We start from the raw sequence: 21,431 nt of genomic DNA on the forward strand, positions 1-21,431 counted from the left end.
AGGTTAAATCTACGTGCTCATCTTCTTTGTTGCCCATTTGTCTTAGTATTTCCCAGTCAAGTGTTCCAGAGTTTTTTCTTGTGTATTTCACATCGGTATTAGACTTTACTTTTGTATCTCTTGACACTGCCTTAGCCTTGTGATTTTGGATAACTTTGCCTCAATTTGTAGTGAATTACTGTGTACTGAAGCTTTGCTTCAGTAAAAAAAACTTTTTTATTCAACCCATACCTTTTAAGCCCTATTGGCTTCCTTGGTTCTTAGTTTGCTGCCACAACTGGCACTGACAAGTCCATGTGGCAGCTGCATACACAATAAAGCCGTTTAAGATGGCACACTCGGATTCCACAGGTGTTCCAGTACCAAGTGACCCCATGAATCACCCTATGCTCTAAACTGGTGTATCTTATGGCCAATCTATAACTGGCACAGAAGTCCAGTAACAAAGCAGCACTGATGTTCAGACTGGGCAAGCGATTCATCCCAGTCACCCCCCTTCAGGTTCCTCTATCATTGCCCATGTGTTGAAGACCTCCAGCAGAAGTAAAAAGTCCTTCCAGATAAGTCTCCTCTCCAGGAGTTTGGTTCCCACCATTTAGATCACCGGGGTCCAGACCTCTGTATTTTCCACTAAAGATAACTTGAACTTGGTGCGGCAAACTTGTTGTACAATGCCAAGATTACAGTGCTTATCTGTTTGTTGTTATTGCTCGATTGTGTGTTTGTGTGTATGTGGGTGTTGATTTCGTGAAGTTGATGATCTTGTGCTTATCTTTACTCAACTCAGTGGTTATTTGATCATGCCATCAATTTGAGGATAATGGACATGCAGTTGAATCCAAGCAAAGCTAGATAACAGCCTGTAGTTCAAAGCCATTCATCCCTAGACAGACATCAACTGACCAATAGCTTCTGTGTGGTTGTGCTGTATTAAACAGTGTCCAGTGATGCACACTAGTTAGTTTCAATTCACCCCCTATATAGCCCACATGTGTTTACTTTCTTCACTGAGACACAAGTAAAATGACCATCAATCTAATCACAGCTTTGAAAAGGGAAAAGATAAGAGACAAGATGAGAAGATTGAGAGAAAAATAAAGAGAGAAGGTGATGGAGATGAGACCAGGTACTGCTCACTGTACCAGGATAGGATTAGAATCATGCTATTCTACACAAATAGAAAATCACCAGGCCAAACTAAAAGTGTTATTACCACAGAAATACATATATTATTTAGGTTATACAGTGGACTACTATACAACTATAGGCTCAATTTAACAAAACATACACCGAGCATAATTATAGTGTAATATTACAAAATGTGAACACATTTTGCGTATGTATATATGCTGTTTGGGAGAAATTTGTAAAAGTCAGGCAAACTCGAGTACAAAGAAAAAGAGAAGGTGTATGTAATTTTAATAAATTGTTTTTATTCATGTTGGCAGGAGAGACAGGTGACAGAGAAAGGGACAAGCAGTGATTATTATAACAGTGAATATTCTAATATTAAAGTTTGTATCATTCATTGAAACTTTTAACTTGATTCTCATGTATGTATATATATATATATATATATATATATATATATATATATATATATGTATAATATAGTCATTTATAGTAATGCCCACTGACATGGTTTTAAATAAAAGAACTGATTTCATTTCACCTCACACTGTATGGGCTAACAAAACTGAGGAAAAGGAAGTAGAGGTGCTGAACACAGTTTGACAACCTTAAAGAGATAATCAATATAAAGGTCGACCAATTGAAACATTTTTGCAGACAATTTGTAAAATCTTTGCAAGGCCACTTGATAGGATGCTGACAGGCTCCTTTTTCTAAACAGTAGAGAGATGCATTAAAGTCACGCAGTATAACTAAAGACCTGTTGGATCCAAAAAAAAATACTATTTCTATATTAGTCTAAAGATTCTTCAATTTATTTGTTATATGTTGGCCTTACAGGGATCAGGCAACACATTTTCTAGAGTAGAGTAGTCATAGATTTCATTGTTGCATTGAAACAGTACACAATGTAAAGACACATTTATGATCTGCATGTAATAGTGTTCATACAGAGGTCACTGTACCAAGACTTTTACATCTGTTACTAAATTCTCACCACCATGACCAAGTACATTTTTCTGTCTTATTACAGCCACCATGCAGTGTTTCTCTACAGCATGTTGGTGTCACATGAGCCAGGCTGCAGTATCTTAAGAGTAACAATGAGCCTGATGGATTTTCTAAACCAGGGGTAGAAAAAGGCATAGATCACAGGGTTGAGACAGGAGTTGAAATAGAACAGACATGTTACAAATGCAGCAGATGAGACATTAAACAAGGTGTCCTGGCCTGTGAGTGCAACACAATAATATGGGCAGAGACACACTAGAAACACAACAATAACGACACCAAGTGTCCTGGCAGCTTTCAATTCAGATTTGTTAGCAGTTACACTCACTGAACACTTGAGAGAGAAAGCTGCAGTATGAGACCGCATGGCACGAGCCTGAGACACAGCCACCACAAATACTCTCATGTACAGAACTATGATGACAGTTACAGGACCAATAACAGTAAAAAAAAGATCTGCAAATCCAGCAATGTAGTTCATGAGAACGACACACTCTCCAAAGCAGGAATTATACCTGCCTGGTTGTTCCAGGTTATCCTTCATCAGCAGACTGTCAAAGAAAACAGAACATATCCAACACAGACAAACACAGATCTTAACTCTTTTTTGTGTGACTTTGTTGGGATAATGTAGAGGATCACAAATAGCCACATATCGGTCAACTGATATGAGCACCATGGTTCCTACTGAGGTAGAGGTGATAATATAGTCCAGAAAATAAAACAGACTACACGCGAGGTCACCGAGCAACCAGCAGACGTCTATGAGCACAATCTGAAAGCACATGAGGAAGCCAACGAAAAAATCTGAGATAGCCAGAGAGAGGAGGAGGAGGTTGGTGGGTGTGTGGAGCTGCCTGCAGAAATAACAGAACATGTTTATCATTATGGGTAGTCAATTTACACTATATATATATATATATTATATAAAGAGATAAAAGCATTGACTGAAACACAAACATTTCTTTTACAGTCTGAGATCTGATATTTTGTTTTGTTCCATCAACCATTTCTTGTACAGTTACCAGTTTTATAAATAGATAAAACATTTGAATACTTGAAGTGGGAGATGGAGATGATGACGAGCAGGTTGAGAGTCACAGTGAGCAGAGAGATGGAGGACAGTAAAATATAAGTGAGCATAGATACAGAGTGAGGACGCATGTCCTTCCTGCAGGAGGAGTTGAGGAGTTCTGGAAAGCAAAGTTCGACTTCTTCAAAGCTTTTCATTGTCAGAAAGACAAAGACAAGATGCTGCTGTGCTCGTCATACAACTGATTAATCTCTGTTCTTCCTCCACATGACTCCTTGATCTTTAACTCTTGGGACAACTTTCTCTTAGTGGGAGTGACTTACTGTTTCATCTATCTTCATTGGGCTATTCCATGTATTTCACCTCCCTCTTCTCTTTTTAACTTTTTTTTCTAAACAATCACAATTTCCATCATGTTCTTCAATGGGGGACATCATGGCACATCACAACCGAGCCAGAGGTGCGTTTTTAGGACAGTTTTGAGCAGGACAAGAAGAAGAGATAGTACAGCTATTGGTTTCTATTATGCCCTGAATCTGTATAAGATATAGAATTTTTGATTTGTTCAAACTTTTTGCAGTAAAGAGGTTTAACTAGATAGCTTCTGTCGTGTCGTTGAACAAAAGCCCCTCAAGTTGTCACTGATTTCCTGTTGGCCCACCTTAATAGTTGTCTCTGATCACTAGTCAGGAAACCCCTACATATCTACTGTTGGCCACATGCTGTGGTTTCCACCTACAATTGCTCCGACATTTAAATTGATCTTCCTTCTGGTCATCTGTCTTTTGTCGGGATTTTGCGAAAACTGATTACCGCCTGCAGGTTGACACACCGGATCCTGATCCCATTACTCACCTCCTGGGACGCACACACCTCCCAGCTTGGATGAGCCTACCCGAACTAGTCCGCTGTCCAAAATAAAGTCTGTTCTGTACCTGATTCCTGTCTTGTGGTTGGTATTGAGTCCTGTCCTGAACTCCTGTGACACAAGGTCTACAAACTGGACACTCTCTTAACCCCGGCTGCACCTTGAGCTCCTATCCATGAAAATCAAAAACAGAATTAGTAACATGCGACAACCCGGGTGAAGCCCAACACACACTGAAAATGTGTTTGACCTTTTGCATTGTTTGAAACATGTAACTGATTCTGAAAGTTTCAGATCTTCAGGTCGGGACTTTGAGAGCTGAGTGGCAATGATTGCAAAAGCCCACTTAGAGACTTAGGTGCAGCCAGCAGAGCCTTGCCTGTGGATGTTAGGCTCTGCTCTGCTCATAGGGGGGCAGCAATTCATCAACGTAACTAGGAGCTGAACCGGGAATTGCTTCAAAAGGTTAAATCTATTGTAAAATGTACTAATAACCTTGGAAGGGAGGCTAAAACAGGGATTGGATGATTTTTTTCATCTGGTATTAGTTATAAGTCGATCAGCTAAAGGCCTGAGATGCTTTTTAGGATTAATCCTAAATACAGTGCCTGTCAATAATCTTACCGGGATGAAACACAAGCATTAAGTGGTTTTCTCGAGATCACATCAACAGTGGAAAGACCTGATTTTTGAGATGGTCTTCAACTGATATGAACATGATTGAATTAATTTTGTAATTTCCTTTTCATCAGAAAGGTTTTAGTCAAACATAACATTTAGGTTTCTGGCTGCAAGTTAAACATTTGTATTTTTTCTCTTCTGTTTTTTTATAATAGGATTATACGTTGTTTGGAATTTCTATTTCTGACAGACAAGATAATATCTGATGAACATTGCCTTCTTCCCTCCTTTAAAATGGGACATACATTTGCGTGTCATCTGCATAATATTGATATTGAATATTGTCCACAAGTCTGATATGTCCCTGTGACAGCATGTATAGATACGTAAGAACAAGGGGTCAATGATGGAGCCTTGGGGAACACCACAGGTCAGAATTGCGACAGAAGAGGTATCACCCATGATGGGAAATTTGACAACCTTCTCTTTCAATTTTTGCTAAGAATGGTCATTTAAAAATGGGTCCACATTTTAAAATCCAGATGGTCAAAGCTTCTGCATGCTTGAGGCATGAGGGAACACAGCCAATGGACAGGGAATTATTTAGGAAATACAATAGTGTGACCAACACTTTAGAAAACCCCCTTGAGACACCTGGAGCTTAATTTCAATTTGTTTTGTTTGTAAAGAAAGACAAAAATTGCTCACAAATCATAGGGGTGGCCTCAGTTTGTAGTTTAGGAATGTTCCCAAGCCAGACAAAGTATTTAATCCCTCTCGTGTGTTCTGAGTTTCTTACCAGGTAAAGGCAGGAAGAATCCTGACCAGATGCCCAAACCATCTCAGATGGCTCCTTTCGACGTGAAGGAGCAGCGACTCTACTCCGAGCTCACTCTGGATGCCTGAACTCCTCATCTTATCTCCAAAACTGAGCCTAGCCACCTTACTAAGGATGTTCAATTTGGCGCCATGTATCCGCGATCTCATTCTTTCGGTCACTTCCCAAAGCTCATGACATTACGTGAGGCTCGGAACATAGACAGACTGGTCAATCGAGAGATCCGCCTTCTGGCTCAGCTCCCTCTTAGCTACAACGATTCGGTACACAGAATCAAACCACCTATCCATCTCATGCTCTATTTTACCCTATATCGTGAACAAGACCCCGAAATATTTGAACTCCCTCGCTTGGGGCAATGAACCACTGCTTGGGGCAATGACTTACTCCTAACCCCAAGGCAGCAATACACAGTTTTCCTGGAGAGAACCATGTCGTCAGACTTGGAGGTCAGACTTTTAATCCTCTGGTATTTTTATTTAGCCAAGGCGTGCTGAGATTTTGTTTTTTGCAGGTGCTATGGAATCAAGTAAAACATTCTATAGTTGACGTTATTTAGATAATCATCTGTAGACATATTTGGATTTCTTTATGAAAGGTATTAGCAGAGTTGCTAATGAGGACACAAGAAGAAACATAAGTGTCATGATCTTTCGTACTCAAGGATAGGTTAATTTCCTGTTCTTGTGTGTTTCCCAACTGATTGTTTGCCTGCACTGCCCTGATTATTCGCACCTTTCCTTTCTTACCCTACTGCCTGTGTGTATTCAGTCTACGTGCTCATCTTCTTTGTTGCCCATTTGTCTTAGTATTTCCCAGTCAAGTGTTCCAGAGTTTTTTCTTGTGTATTTCACATCGGTATTAGACTTTACTTTTGTATCTCTTGACACTGCCTTAGCCTTGTGATTTTGGATAACTTTGCCTCAATTTGTACTGAATTACTGTGTACTGAAGCTTTGCTTCAGTAAAAAAAACTTTTTTATTCAACCCATACCTTTTAAGCCCTATTGGCTTCCTTGGTTCTTAGTTTGCTGCCACAACTGGCACTGACAAGTCCATGTGGCAGCTGCATACACAATAAAGCCGTTTAAGATGGCACACTCGGATTCCACAAGTGTTCCAGTACCAAGTGACCCCATGAATCACCCTATGCTCTAAACTGGTGTATCTTATGGCCAATCTATAGTCTATAGACTAGGATAGTTGTGACCAGGACAAGAAGAAGGGAGTTTACAGCTTAGTCACTATTATGCCATGAACCTGGATGAGATAAAGAAGTCGTTGTGGTTTTCACACTACATTACTCACCAGAACCACGTGAGATGGCCGTATTCATGCTTAAACACATGTTCAAATATTAACCTGTTTTAAACTGGCACAGAAGTCCAGTAACAAAGCAGCACTGATGTTCAGACTGGGCAAGCGATTCATCCCAGTCACCCCCCTTCAGGTTCCTCTATCATTGCCCATGTGTTGAAGACCTCCAGCAGAAGTAAAAAGTCCTTCCAGATAAGTCTCCTCTCCAGGAGTTTGGTTCCCACCATTTAGATCACCGGGGTCCAGACCTCTGTATTTTCCACTAAAGATAACTTGAACTTGGTGCGGCAAACTTGTTGTACAATGCCAAGATTACAGTGCTTATCTGTTTGTTGTTATTGCTCGATTGTGTGTTTGTGTGTATGTGGGTGTTGATTTCGTGAAGTTGATGATCTTGTGCTTATCTTTACTCAACTCAGTGGTTATTTGATCATGCCATCAATTTGAGGATAATGGACATGCAGTTGAATCCAAGCAAAGCTAGATAACAGCCTGTAGTTCAAAGCCATTCATCCCTAGACAGACATCAACTGACCAATAGCTTCTGTGTGGTTGTGCTGTATTAAACAGTATCCAGTGATGCACACTAGTTAGTTTCAATTCACCCCCTATATAGCCCACATGTGTTTACTTTCTTCACTGAGACACAAGTAAAATGACCATCAATCTAATCTCAGCTTTGAAAAGGGAAGAGATAAGAGACAAGATGAGAAGATTGAGAGAAAAATAAAGAGAGAAGGTGATGGAGATGAGACCAGGTACTGCTCACTGTACCAGGATAGGATTAGAATCATGCTATTCTACACAAATAGAAAATCACCAGGTCAAATTAAAAGTGCTATTACCACAGAAATGTATATGTTATTTAGGTTAAACAGTGGAAACTATAAGCTCAATTTAACAAAACATACACCGAGCATAATTATATTGTAATAATATAGTATTGTATAAATGTAGGTTATTAAAAACACGCATTTTGTTAATGTACATATGCTGTTTGGGAGAAATTTGTCAAATTCAGGCAAACTCGAGTACAAAGAAATAGAGGTGTATGTAATTTTTGTAAATTGTTTTTATTCATGTTGGCAGGAGAGACAGGTGACAGAGAAAGGGACACGCAGTGATTATTATAACAGTGAATATTCTAATATTAAAGTTGGTATCATTCATTGAAACTTTTACCTGCTGATTATATACTCACATTACGACCTGTCACACTTAACAGTGAAACCAAGCAAACACATTTACACTTGTTCCTTTACATTACATAACTGCAAGTCAGCCACTTCAATCTTTACATTGTTATAAGTTTGGATGAGTCATCTTCAATCAGGTCAAACGCACTAGGTCTTCTGTCAGTTCCACGAACACACTTTAAAACCCGTGGTGACCGAGCTTTTGTATCAGTAGCAACTCTAGCCTTGCAGATTCTGAAAACATTTTTAAAAACCTGCTCAAAACGCACCTCTTTAGACTGGCATTTGGGTAGCTCTGCTTTTAAAAAATGTTTTATTTCATTTTGTTTTTATGTGTATATGTAAATTATTGGCCCTATGGCCACATTGTGTTTTTTATGCTTTTAAATTTCTGCTCTGTTAAGCACTTTGTGACTGTTAAGCACTGTATCAATACATTTCATTCATAAATAAATTTCATTCATTGATCTTGTTAACTTTAATATTGAACTAGTGATGTGTCCACTGCATACTATCTCTGTCCATTCGGAGGGCAGGGTTCTAAATTTAGTTCATTTCTGTGTTTGGGATCCCCAAAAGAATACAGAGTGGTTATGGCTCCATTTAAAAATGTTGGTTTTCCTCCAACAGCGGCAGATCAAAAATTATAATTATTTAGTGAGTTATTTTCAGAGTCAAGGTACATTGGAGTGATTTTGTAAACTTCCGTAAGAGAGAACTGATTTTATTCCACCTCACACTGTATGGGCTAACCAAACTGAGGAAAAGGAAGTACAGGTGCTGAACACAGTTTGACAACCTGAAAGAGATAATCAATATAAAAGTCGACCAATTAAAACATTTTTGCAGACAATTTGTAAAATCTGTGAAAGACCACATGACATGATGCTGACAGGCTCCTTTTTCTAAACAGTAGAGAGATGCATTAAAGTCACGCAGTATAACTAAAGACCTGTTGGATCCAAACAAATAAAACTATTTCTATATTAGTCTAAAGATTCTTCAATTTATTTGTTATACGTTGGCCTTACAGGAATCAGGCAACACATTTTCTAGAGTAGAGTAGTCATAGATTTCATTGTTGCATTGAAACAGTACACAATGTAAAGACACATATACGATCTGCATGTAATAGTGTTCATACAGAGGTCACTGTACCAAGACTTTTACATCCGTTACTAAATTCTCACCACCATGACCAAGTACATTTTTCTGTCTTATTTCAGCCACCATGCAGTGTTTCTCTACAGCATGTTGGTCTCACATGAGCCAGGCTGCAGTATCTTAAGAGTAGCAATGAGCCTGATGGATTTTCTAAACCAGGGGTAGAAAAAGGCATAGATCACAGGGTTGAGACAGGAGTTAAAATAGAAAAGACATAATACAAAGGCAGCAGATGAGGCATTGAGCAAGGTGTCCTGGCCTGTGAGTGCAACACAAAAAAATGGGCAGATGCACACTAGAAACACAACAACAACAACACCAAGTGTCCTGGCTGCTTTCAATTCAGATTTTTTAGCAGTTACACTCACTGAACTCTTGATAGAGAAAGCTGCAATATGAGACCGCATGGCACGAGCATGAGACACAGCCACCACAAATACTCTCATGTACAGAACTATGACGACAGTGACAGGACCAATAAAAGTAAAAAAAAGATCTGTAAGTCCAGCAATGTAGTTAATGACAATGACACACTCTCCAAAGCAGGAATTATACCTGCCTGGTTGTTCCAGGTTATCCTTCAGCAGCAGACTGTGAATGAAAGCAGAACATATCCAACACAGACAAATACAGATCTTAACTCTTTTTTGTGTGACTTTGTTGGGATAATGTAGAGGATAAAAAATAGCCACATATCGGTCAACTGATATGAGCACCATGGTTCCTACTGAGGCAGAGGTAATAATATAGTACAGAACATAATAAAGAATACACATGAGGTCACCGAGCAACCAGCAGCCGTCTATGAGCACAATTTGAAAGCACACGAGGAAGCCCACGAAGAAATCTGAGACAGCCAGAGAGAGGAGGAGGAGGTTGGTGGGTGTGTGGAGCTGCCTGAAGAGATAAGAGAACATGTTTATCATTATGGGTAGTCAATTTATATTATATATATATATATATTACATTTTAGAGATAAAAGCATTGACTGAAACACAAACACATTTCCTTTACAGTCTGAGATCTGATATTTTGTTTTGTTCTATCAACCATTTCTTGTACAGTTACCAGTTCTATAAATTGATAAAACATATGAATACTTGAAGTGGGAGATGGAGATGATGACGAGCAGGTTGAGAGTCACAGTGATTAGAGAGATGGAGGACAGTAAAATGTAAGTGAGAATAGATACAAAGTGGGGACGCATGGCCTTCCTGCAGGAGGAGTTGAGGAGTTCTGGAAAGCAAAGTTCGGCTTCTTCAAAGCTTTTCATTGTCAGAAAGAGGAGACAAGATGCTGCTGTGCTCGTCATACAACTGATTAATCTCTGTTCTTCCTCCACATGACTCCTTGCTCTTTAACTCTGGTGACAACTTTCTCTCAGTGGGAGTGACTTACGGTTTCATCTACCTTCATTGGGCTATTCCATGTATTTCACCTCCCCCTGTCTGAGAGTTTGTTGTATGTGTGCTGCTGTCGATTTTCCTGCTAAGCTAGTTTAGCATAGCGTGCCTCTCCCAGAACACACGTGCCTCAGCAGAGTACAATGATTTCCTTCCGTGGTGGGAGTGTCAGACAGCACGTTGTCTGTTACGTTGGGTGGGTTGCCATGTTGAACGCGGTGGCTCCACGGAGACAACATTATATTTCCCACAATTTAAGCTTCTGCATTTTCCAAATACAATAGTATTATTCAAACATATTCATAATGCGTACCGAACCGTGAGCCTCGTACCGAATGTTTCAATACAAATACGTGTATTGTTACACCCCTAATGTGAGGTATAAGGGGGAAGACCTGTGGCTGAGAACCTTAATGATAAGGTTGGGGTCAAGTCAAGATGGTGGCTGAAAACGGTGGGACCGGATTGGACAGAGGGTTGGAGGCTGGTGGCAATAGTCTGAATTTCTTGTACAAGAAACGGGAAAGTGAGTCGGCAATCAAATTTTGTGAACTGGGATGTGGGAGGCTCGGATGCCGAACTGGTGCTGAGCTGAAACTAAAATGAGCCTCCGCATGAACTTTATTTAGGATGTCTACGACGGCGCTGTGTTCTGGATAGATTGCGATGGTCTTCTTGGACCATTCGTTCTCCCAAAGAATGGCTTATATTCTTCTTCTTTTCGTTTCACTGAAGCGTGATGGTTATATGACAGTTTCCCATTTCTTTGCATTTTTATTGAACACTGCAAGGTCTTTTGAGTTGCAAGGGTTGGGTAGTAGAGGGTTGTGTAGTAGAGGGCAGACAAGGCAGTGCTCCATAGTGTGGTCTGCTTCTCAACATTCACAGGTGGTTGGGCCAGTCTTGTGGCTTCTATGACGACAGGATACATTTAGGAGACTGTGGAAGAAGGGGTGAGGGATGAGAATTTGTGCAGCCTTTCAGCTGAGAACCACTTGCCTCCACCGAAGCTGATGGAGGGGGCTGCGTCTGAATAGTTGGATATCTTCTGGCTTGGTGATATGGTCGTCATAAAAGCATGAGATGCTATTCCAAGAGGAGAGGAACTGCCGCAACAGTTTTAGCTCTGTTTGTGTGCTTCGTCGAGTGTGATGTGGTTGTAGAACGGAGGCGGTGACGGTTCCCTGTCTGGGTTACTTGTGTATGTTCCTTTAAGCCAGCAGGTACCAGAGGTGGTGATCGCCCTAAGTGGAGGCACTAGGGGTGGGGGAAAAAATCGATAAAGCATAGTATCGCGATATTTTGCGTGGCGATATTGTATCGATACACGGAAGCCAAGTATCGATCTTCTATTATATAAACTATAAACTTTTTGGTACTAGAAGGTCAGCTTGTGAGGTCAGCAGAGCTCCTGGGTCAGTGTGATTGGTAGGAATTTTATCAAAACAAAGATAGAGATATCAATCAGAAAAAGAAATCAGAAATGCGCTGTCCGCGTTTGAATCAGACGTTTGGACTTATTTTGGATTTTCTTTTAACAAGGAAGGCCGTCGCGACGTTTTTTCACCGACACAGCCGTGCCCAAGCTCTACAGAGAAGTGAAGCTTAAAGTGGAGGAATCTTTGAGTTCAGCAGAAAGGGTTGCATTAACTTGCGATGCGTTGACGTCAAGCGCAGTGGATTCCTATGTGACTATAACAGCACAATATCTCACAGAGGACTGGCGACTGCTGTCTCTCGTTCTCCAAACTAGAGCAGTACACGTAAGTCACACCGGGGCAAACATGACAGACCTCCTTCTAAATGCAGCACGAGAATGGGGGATTGCCGACAAAAACCTGGTGGTTGTAACCGACAACGCTTCTAACATGGGCGTTGCCGTTCAGTTAGCGGGATTCCTGCATGTGAAGTGTTTCGCTCACACGCTCAATCTGGCCTCAAAACGGGCATAAATCTGCTAACAGCAGCCAGGCTCATGGGGAGAGTGCAGCGCATAACTGGCTCTCTGCCCTCGACGTCCACGCATCGCAAGTTATACTGAGTTATATAACTCTTATATCGTACTTATAGAAGTTATAGACACGTTTGCATTCAGTTAAGTTGGACGATGTAGACTGTAATACAAACAGTTCAGTTTGTCAGGTGCAACATTTATGACAGGTTTTTATGACAGTGTTGGTCAGTCTGTCTGCTTGACAATCCAATTTTGCTCCAATAAAAATGATTGAAGTGAGATGAACAGACTAAAAACTTTATGTTATTTGATAAAACATGTTGACACAGTTTTCCTTTGGGGACATTATTTGCAGTTGAAAAAAGGTAATAAATCGCAATATATGTTATCGCAATACTCACTATATCGCAGTATCGTGATAATATCGCAGTATCATGATAATATCGTATCGTGACCTAAGTATCGTGATAATATCGTATCGCGGGATCTCTGGCAATTCCCACCCCTAGGAGGCACCTGGACCTGGTGCGCTGCCACTATAAGGCTCCGCCTTCCTGGCAACCAGTGGCGCCTTCCTATCACCCCATGGAGGAACGAGGATGGCTCGTTCGCGACCACCATTGCCAATTAGATATCTTGCCAGGGCTAATAAACTCTTTGGTCAACTGTCTGCGTCTCCCTGATTTAGGTCATGGCTGTCAGAGCCAGGTCGTGACAAGGTGTGACGAGAAAGATCGACCTTCCCGGATGGTGCAGAATGGCTTAGTTTAGGTGATATAGCAGCGAAAGGGGTTCATATTTGTTGTATTTTTAGCATATTTGGCCCAGGATAAAATTTGAGATGAGCAATGAGATCCGATGGATTGTCTCAGTAGGTAGTGATGCTTGGAGTGCGACGGAGTCCAATTCTGCTGCAATAAAAATGATTGAAGTGAGATGAACAGACTGAAAACTTTATCTTATTTGATAAAACATGTTGACAGTCTCCCGGGGAAAGCATATGCCAGGGTGCTGGAAAGGAGGCTACGACTGTTTGTCGAACCTCGGATTCAAGATTAGCAGTGCGGATTCCGTCCTGGCCGTGGAACAGTGGACCAGCTCTTCACCCTCGCAAGACTACTGGAGGGGTTCTGGGAGTTTGCCCAACCAGTCTACATGTGTTTTGTGGACTTGGAGAAGGCTTTCGACCGGGTCCCTCGGGGGTTTTTGTGGGGGGTGCTGCGGGAGTATGGGGTGCCGGACCCGCTACAACGGGCGATCCGGTTTCTGTACGACTGCAGTAGGAGCTGTGTCCGCATTCTCGGCAATAAGTCAGACACGTTCCCGGTGGGTGTTGGCCTCCGCCAGGGCTGCCCTTTGTCACCGGTCCTGTTCGTTTCTTTCATGGACAGGATTTCTAGGCGCAGCCGGGGTTTGGAGAACGTCAGGTTCGGGGGTCTCGGGATCACCTCTCTGCTATTTGCAGACAATGTGGTCCTGTTGGCCTCCTCGGATCGTGACCTCCAGCATTCATTGGGGCGGTTTTCAGCTGAGTGTGAAGCGGCGGGGATGAGAGTTAGCACCTCCAAATCCGAGGCCATGGTGCTCTGCCGGAAACCGGTGGATTGCTCCCTCCAGGTGGGGACGGAGTGCCTACCTCAAGTGAAGGAGTTTAAGTATCTCGGGGTCTTGTTCACGAGTGAGGGTAAGATGGAGCGGGAGATCGACAGGCGGATCGGTGCGGCTGCAGCAGTAAAGCAGGCGCTGCACCGGACCGTCTTGGTGAAGAGAGAGCTGAGCCGGAAGGCAAAGCTCTCAATTTACTGGTCGGTCTACGTTCCTACCCTCACCTATGGTCACGAACTCTGGGTTGTGACCGAAAGGACAAGGTCGCGGGTACAAGCGGCCGAAATGAGTTTCCTCCATAGGGTGGCCGGGCTCAGCCTTAGAGATAGGGTAAGGAGCTCGGACATCAGGAGGGAACTTGGAGTCGAGCCGCTACTCCTTCGCATCGAAAGGAGTCAGCTGAGGTGGTTCGGGCATCTAATTAGGATGCCTCCTGGACGCCTCCCATTGGAGGTTTTCCAGGCACATCCAACTGGGTGGAGACCCCGGGGAAGACCCAGAACACGCTGGAGGGATTATATCTCCCAGCTGGCCTGGGAACGCCTCGGGATCCCCCAGTATGAGCTGGAAAATGTTGCGGGCGAGAGGGAAGTCTGGGTCAGCCTGCTTGGCCTGCTGCCACTGTGACCCGACCCCGGATAAGCGGAGGAAAATGGATGGATGGATGGATGTTGACACAGTTTTTCTTTGGGGACATTATTTGCAGTTGAAAAAAGGTAATAAATCGCAATATATGTTATCGCAATACTCACTATATCGCAGTATCGTGATAATATCGCAGTATCGTGATAATATTGCAGTATCGTGATAATATCGTATCGCGACCTAAGTATCGTGATAATATCGTATCGCGGGATCTCTGGCAATTCCCACCCCTAGGAGGCACCTGGACCTGGTGCGCTCCCACTATAAGGCTCCGCCTTCCTGGCAACCAGTGGCGCCTTCCTATCACCCCATGGAGGAACGAGGATGGCTCGTTCGCGACCACCATTGCCAATTGATATCTTGCCAGGGCTAATAAACTGTTTGGTCAACTGTCTGCGTCTCCCTGATTTAGGTCATGGCTGTCAGAGCCAGGTCGTGACAAGGTGTGACGAGGAAGATCGACCTTCCCGGATGGTGCAGAATGGCTTAGTTTAGGTGATATAGCAGCGAAAGGGGTTCATATTTGTTGTATTTTTAGCATATTTGGCCCAGGATAAAATTTGAGATGAGCAATGAGATCCGATGGATTGTCTCGGTAGGTAGGGATGCTTGGAGTGCGACGGAGTCGAGGGTGATGCCAAGGATTTATGTTTTTTATTTTAGTTCCTGTATTACAGAAATCAGAGTGTGTAGTGTGGTGGATAAATGATACAATAGTACAGAGTGAGTCCTATAACGCTGAAACAAGGAAACCTGAGCAAAACAAATTTGTCTTTAAAGTATTCATTCCCCGCACAGAGAAGACTCAATCATCACACAAAGTGTCGGTGGGATGGAGAGAGTTCTGTGTGCAGTTTGAGCACATCTTTTAAAGGGTCAGAGCACCAAAAAGAAGAGAGGGTTGTTTTCTCACTAACACATCCGTTTTTCTCCTAATTTACACAATTAACATACTCCCTACACTAAAGATTTACGCCTAATCTGACCTAAACCTTCCGCAGCACTCCTTTTCGGATACTTCCTTTAAAGGAATCTACAGTAGACATATATCATCAACTTGGGCCTGTGGTCTGGGAAGGCAGAGCAGATGATGTCATGGTACATGTCTATGTTTATGTTTATTTTATTTGATATGGACATCACAGTAGCATTAGAATTGTAACATACATTTATGCACAAAGCCCAGATGCACTGTGTTAAGTGTTTTGTAGCGAAATGCTAATTTACAACACCTGTCCACAGGAGGCTTTTTGGAGAAAGAGGACACAGCCCTTCACCACCTAGCCCCTTCAAACCTTTCGGACCTCCTGCACCGACACACTCCCACCTGCAACATCAGATCCACTGACACCGATCTCCTTCCCCCCCTACTCTGTCAACGTATCGGACCTTGGGGGTCAGGGTCCGTTGATACACCTCACTCTGGAACTCTTTTCAACAGCATCTCAGACATTATCCATCTCTCGGCACTTTCCAAACTGCACTTAAAACTCATCGATTTAAATCTGCTTCTAACCTGTGATGCTAGTTATGTATGTTTTTGTTCAGCTTATTACTGTTATAATGTAATTTCTCTGACGTTTTTATATTGTTATTGCTTTTATTGTTTCTGTGTTTACTATGTAGAGTGCCTTTGAGTACCTTTTAAAGCGCTATACAAATAAAATACATTATTATATTTCTATAATTAAGGCAAACTCAAGCACAAAGATGAAATAGAGTAGGCGTATATAATTTTAATAAATTATTTGTACACACGTTGGCAAAGTGACAAGGGACAGGCAGTAAAAAGAGAGAATGAGAGAAAACAGTAGTGTGAATTAGCTTTTACTTGAAAACTTTTTAAAAACATAGTCAACATTAATTTTCAGATTTCTTCATGCCCTTCAAACATCTTAAATGTACATATTGAGATCGGGGAAATCATTTTTTTCTGGGGTTATGCCCCCAAACCCGCTTGTAAGCTCAGTTTTTGGACATCTGTGTTTCTGTGTAAACACAGCGTGAAAGAGCATTGAGGTCGGGTTTATTGTGTACCCAATGAAATAAAATACAGAAATAGCTTCTATTGTGAACCAAACAAACATAACATGAAATCTGACTGATATTTGTGTAGAGCGAGGATTGTTACAATTTGGTACGTCAGCTAAGGCAAAGTTGGTAGCCTTCTGGTCTGCAGGACAAAGGTGACCAAAACTGCACTTAGAATAAAGAGATGTGCAGATTAGAGTGTGACAGGGAAAGGGAGACAGAGTTAATGTATCTGTGTGTTTCTGTGACAGATGGAGGGGGAGAGGGAGGCAGGCTCACATTTTGGTTGTCCTCCAACAGCGGCAGATCAAAAATTATAAATATTTAGTGAGTTATTTTCAGAGTCAAGGTACATTGGAGTGATTTTGTAAACTTGCGTAAGAGAGAACTGATTTCATTTCACCTCACTCTGTATAGGCTAACCAAACTGAGGAAAAGTAGGTACAGGTGCTGAACACAGTTTGACAACCTGAAAGAGATAATCAATAAAAGGTTTGACAAATTAAAATATTTTTGCAGACCATTTGTAAAATATGTGAAAGGCCCCTTGACAGGATGCTGACAGGCTCCTTTTTCTAAACAGAAAAGATAGAGATGCATTAAAGTCACGCAGTATAACTAAAGACCTGTTGGATCCAAGAAAGTTAAAAAATCCTTCAACTTATTTGTTATACGTTGGCATCACAGGAGTCAGGCAACACATTTTCTAGAGTAGAGTATTAGTAGATTTCAGTGTTGCATTGAAACAGTACACAATGTAAAGACACATTTATGATCTGCATGTAATAGTGTTCATACAGAGGTCACTGTACCAAGACTTTTACATCTGTTACTAAATTCTCACCACCATGACCAAGTACATTGTTCTGTCTTATTACAGCCACCATGCAGTGTTTCTCTACAGCATGTTGGTGTCACATGAGCCAGGCTGCAGTATCTTAAGAGTAACAATGAGCCTGATGGATTTTCTAAACCAGGGGTAGAAAAAGGCATAGATCACAGGGTTGAGACAGGAGTTAAAATAGAACAGACATATTATAAAGGCAGCAGATGAGGCATTGAACAAGGTGTCCTGGCCTGTGAGTGCAACACAAAAATATGGGCAGAGACACACTAGAAACACAACAACAACAACACCAAGAGTCCTGGCTGCTTTCAATTCAGATTTTTTAGCAGTTACACTCACTGAACACTTGAGAGAGAAAGCTGCAGTATGAGACCGCATGGCACGAGCCTGAGACACAGCCACCACAAATACTCTCATGTACAGAACTATGATGACAGTGACAGGAACAATAAAGGATAAAAAAAGATCTGCAAGTCCAGCAAAGTAGTCAATGACAATGACACACTCTCCAAAGCAGGAATTATACCTGCCTGGTTGTTTCAGGTTATCCTTCAGCAGCAGACTGTGAATGAAAGCAGAACATATCCAACACAGACAAATACAGATCTTAACTCTTTTTTGTGTGACTTTGTTGGGATAATGTAGAGGATCACAAATAGCCACATATCGGTCAACTGATATGAGCACCATGGTTCCTACTGAGGTAGAGGTGATAATATAGTCCAGAACAGAATACAGACTACACATGAGGTCACCGAGCAACCAGCAGCCGTCTATGAGCACAATCTGAAAGCACATGAGGAAGCCAACGAAGAAATCTGAGACAGCCAGAGAGAGGAGGAGGAGGTTGGTGGGTGTGTGGAGCTGCCTGAAGAGATAAGAGAACATGCTTATCATTATGGGTAGTCAATTTATACTATATATATTATATTTAGAGATAAAAGCATTGACTGAAACACAAAAACATTTCTTTTTCAGTCTGAAATCTGAGATGTTGTTTTGTTCTATACCATCAACCATTTCTTGTACAGTTACCAGTTTTGTAAATTGATAAAACATTTCAATACTTGAAGTGGGAGATGGAGATGATGACGAGCAGGTTGAGGGTCACAGTGAGCAGAGAGATGGAGGACAGTAAAATATAAGTGAGGATAGATACAGAGTGAGGACGCATGGCCTTCCTGCAGGAGGAGTTGAGGAGTTCTGGAAAGCAAAGTTCGGCTTCTTCAAAGCTTTTCATTGTCAGAAAGACAAAGACAAGATGCTGCTGTGCTCGTCATACAACTGATTAATCTCTGTTCTTCGTCCACATTCCTTCTTGCTCTTTAACTCTGGTGACAACTTTCTCTCAGTGGGAGTGACTTACTGTTTCATCTACCTTCATTGGGCTATTCCATGTATTTCACCTCCCCCTGTCTGAGAGTTTGTTGTATGTGTGCTGCTGTTGATTTTCCTGCTAAGCTAGTTTAGCATAGCGTGCCTCTCCCAGAACACACGTGCCTCAGCAGAGTACAATGATTTTCTTCCGTGGTGGGAGTGTCAGACAGCACGTTGTCTGTTACGTTGGGTGGGTTGCCATGTTGAACGTGGTGGCTCCACGGAGACAACATTATATTTCCCACAATTTAAGCTTCTGCATTTTCCAAATGCAATAGTATTATTCAAACATATTCATAATGCGTACCGAACCGTGAGACTCATACCGAATGGTTCAATACATATACGTGTATTGTTACACCCCTAATGTGAGGTATAAGGGGGAAGACCAGTGGCCGAGAACCTTAATGATAAGGTTGGGGTCAAGTGAAGATGGTGGCTGAAAACGGTGGGACCGGATTGGACAGAGGGTTGGAGGCTGGCGGCAATAGTCTGAATTTCTTGTACAAGAAACAGGAAAGTGAGTCGGCAATCAAATTTTGTGAACTGGAATGTGGGAGGCTCGGATGCCGAACTGGTGCTGAGCTGAAACTAAAATAAGCCTCCGCATGAACTTTATTTAGGATGTCTACGACGGCGCTGTGTTCTGGATAGATTGCGATGGTCTTCTTGGACCATTCGTTCTCCCAAAGAATGGCTTATATTCTTCTTCTTTTCGTTTCACTGAAGCGTGATGGTTATATGACAGTTTCCCATTTCTTTGCATTTTTATTGAACACTGCAAGGTCTTTTGAGTTGCAAGGGTTGGGTAGTAGAGGGTTGGGTAGTAGAGGGCAGACAAGGCAGTGCTCCATAGTGTGGTCTGCTTCTCAACATTCACAGGTGGTTGGGCCAGTCTTGTGGCTTCTATGACTACAGGATACATTTCAGAGACTGTGGAAGAAGGGGTGAGGGATGAAAATTTGAGCGGCCTTTCAGCTGAGAACCACTTGAAAGGGCTGCGTCTGAATAGTTGAATGTCTTCTGGCTTGGTGATAAGGTCGTCATAAAAGAATGAGAAGCCATTCCAAGAGGAGAGGAACTGCCGCAACATTTTTAGTTCCATTTGCGTGCTTCGTTGTCGGCAACTGAAAGTAGGACATTTTAAGTCCGGGACAAAATTTGAGATGAGTAATGAGATCTCTCTTTCTTGAATATTTCCGAGTAGCTACGCCGAATGGATTGATTAAGAAAATTGGGAAAGGTGGGCTAGTGAGTTGACCGATCATTAATGCGTCGTGAACTTCCTGGTGCGGTGGTTTATCGACTGTGTTGGGCTCTGAGATGGCTGATGGCTAATTTTTACATGTCTAGGAGGCTTCTGTCTTAACCTACCAACCTGGGTGGAAGCCAAAGGTGAAACCTTGTATGAGGAGCATTAACGTTAATTGGAGTATTGTGATACTTTCACGGGCTATGCTTGGTTGAACTGTGGGGACAGGTTGGTCTGCTGTGGTGGGTATGGAGGAATCAGCAGCTAGAGGTGTTGCATCCTAGGTCGTCTGAGTTATGCAAACCATCCTACCGCAATGGTAGAGGAACAGCCTTCGGTTGGCTTGGTGGTGGCTGGTTTAGGATTGGTGCATGGTGGGAGGACTAGAGGCAGACTGCAGTCAATGGTGGGCTTTGTTTGCTAGGAGCTGAGGTAAAAGGCAAGGGGAATGTGAGGTTGCATTTGGTGGCCAGATGGGTTGGTGCGCCCCGAATCTCACAATTCGGGGAATAGAAAACCCAACGATTTAACTTAGGGTCTAGTGTTCCCCAGTATATTCCCTGATTTAACTGCTGCAAGTGACCAGCAGCTTCAAATGCAAATATAACATGATGTGTGTAAAATGTTTCCATGGAACCGCAAGGCCAAGTCAAGGATCAGCAAAAAGTAGTCGTCCAACTTGGGCCTGTGGTCTGGGAAGAAAGAGCAGATGATGTCATGGTACATGGAGAAAGAGGACACAGCCCTTCACAACCTAGCCCCTTCATACCTTTCGGACCTCCAGCCTCCTCACATCCACTGACACCAATCTCCTTCCCCCCCTACTCTGTCAACGTATCGGACCTTGGGGGACAGGGCCTCCTCTGTTGATACACCTCCGTCTGGAACTCTTTTCACCAGCATCTCAGACATTATCCATCTCTCGTCACTTTCAAAACTTCACTTAAAACCCATCTTTTTAAATCTGCTTCTAACCTGTGATGCTAGTTATGTATGTTTTTGTTCAGTTTATTACTGTTATAATGTAATTTCTCTGACGTTTTTATATTGTTATTGCTTTTATTGTTTCTGTCTTTACTATGTAGAGTGCCTTTGAGTACATATTAAAGCGCTATAGAAATAAAATATCATATTTCTA

General features: G+C 42.1%; 3 protein-coding genes across 3 annotated transcripts; all 3 read right to left on the reverse strand.

Annotated features, from left to right (window-relative positions):
• Window positions 1-2,182: 2,182 nt before the first annotated feature.
• On the reverse strand, window positions 2,183-3,412 carry LOC306703738 (trace amine-associated receptor 13c-like; the record flags this gene model as incomplete). Its single annotated transcript, XM_079169800.1, is given in 3 exon segments — window positions 2,183-2,999; window positions 3,200-3,384; window positions 3,386-3,412. Coding segments are annotated over 3 exon segments (1,029 nt in total).
• A 5,847-nt stretch (window positions 3,413-9,259) lies between these two features.
• LOC306704162 (trace amine-associated receptor 13c-like) lies at window positions 9,260-10,491 on the reverse strand (the record flags this gene model as incomplete). The annotated part of the gene is made up of 2 exons (XM_079170392.1): window positions 9,260-10,076; window positions 10,280-10,491. 2 exons carry the CDS (start codon window positions 10,489-10,491, stop codon window positions 9,260-9,262), a joined length of 1,029 nt encoding a protein of 342 aa, XP_079026518.1.
• Window positions 10,492-17,715: 7,224 nt separating this feature from the next.
• On the reverse strand, window positions 17,716-18,944 carry LOC306703633 (trace amine-associated receptor 13c-like; the record flags this gene model as incomplete). The annotated part of the gene is given in 3 exon segments (XM_079169645.1): window positions 17,716-18,532; window positions 18,732-18,916; window positions 18,918-18,944. Coding segments are annotated over 3 exon segments (1,029 nt in total).
• Between the last annotated feature and the right edge of the window lie 2,487 nt (window positions 18,945-21,431).

The sequence above is a fragment of the Pholis gunnellus genome (assembly GCF_910591455.1).
Source record: "Pholis gunnellus genome assembly, chromosome: 12".
Taxonomy (NCBI): domain Eukaryota; kingdom Metazoa; phylum Chordata; class Actinopteri; order Perciformes; family Pholidae; genus Pholis; species Pholis gunnellus.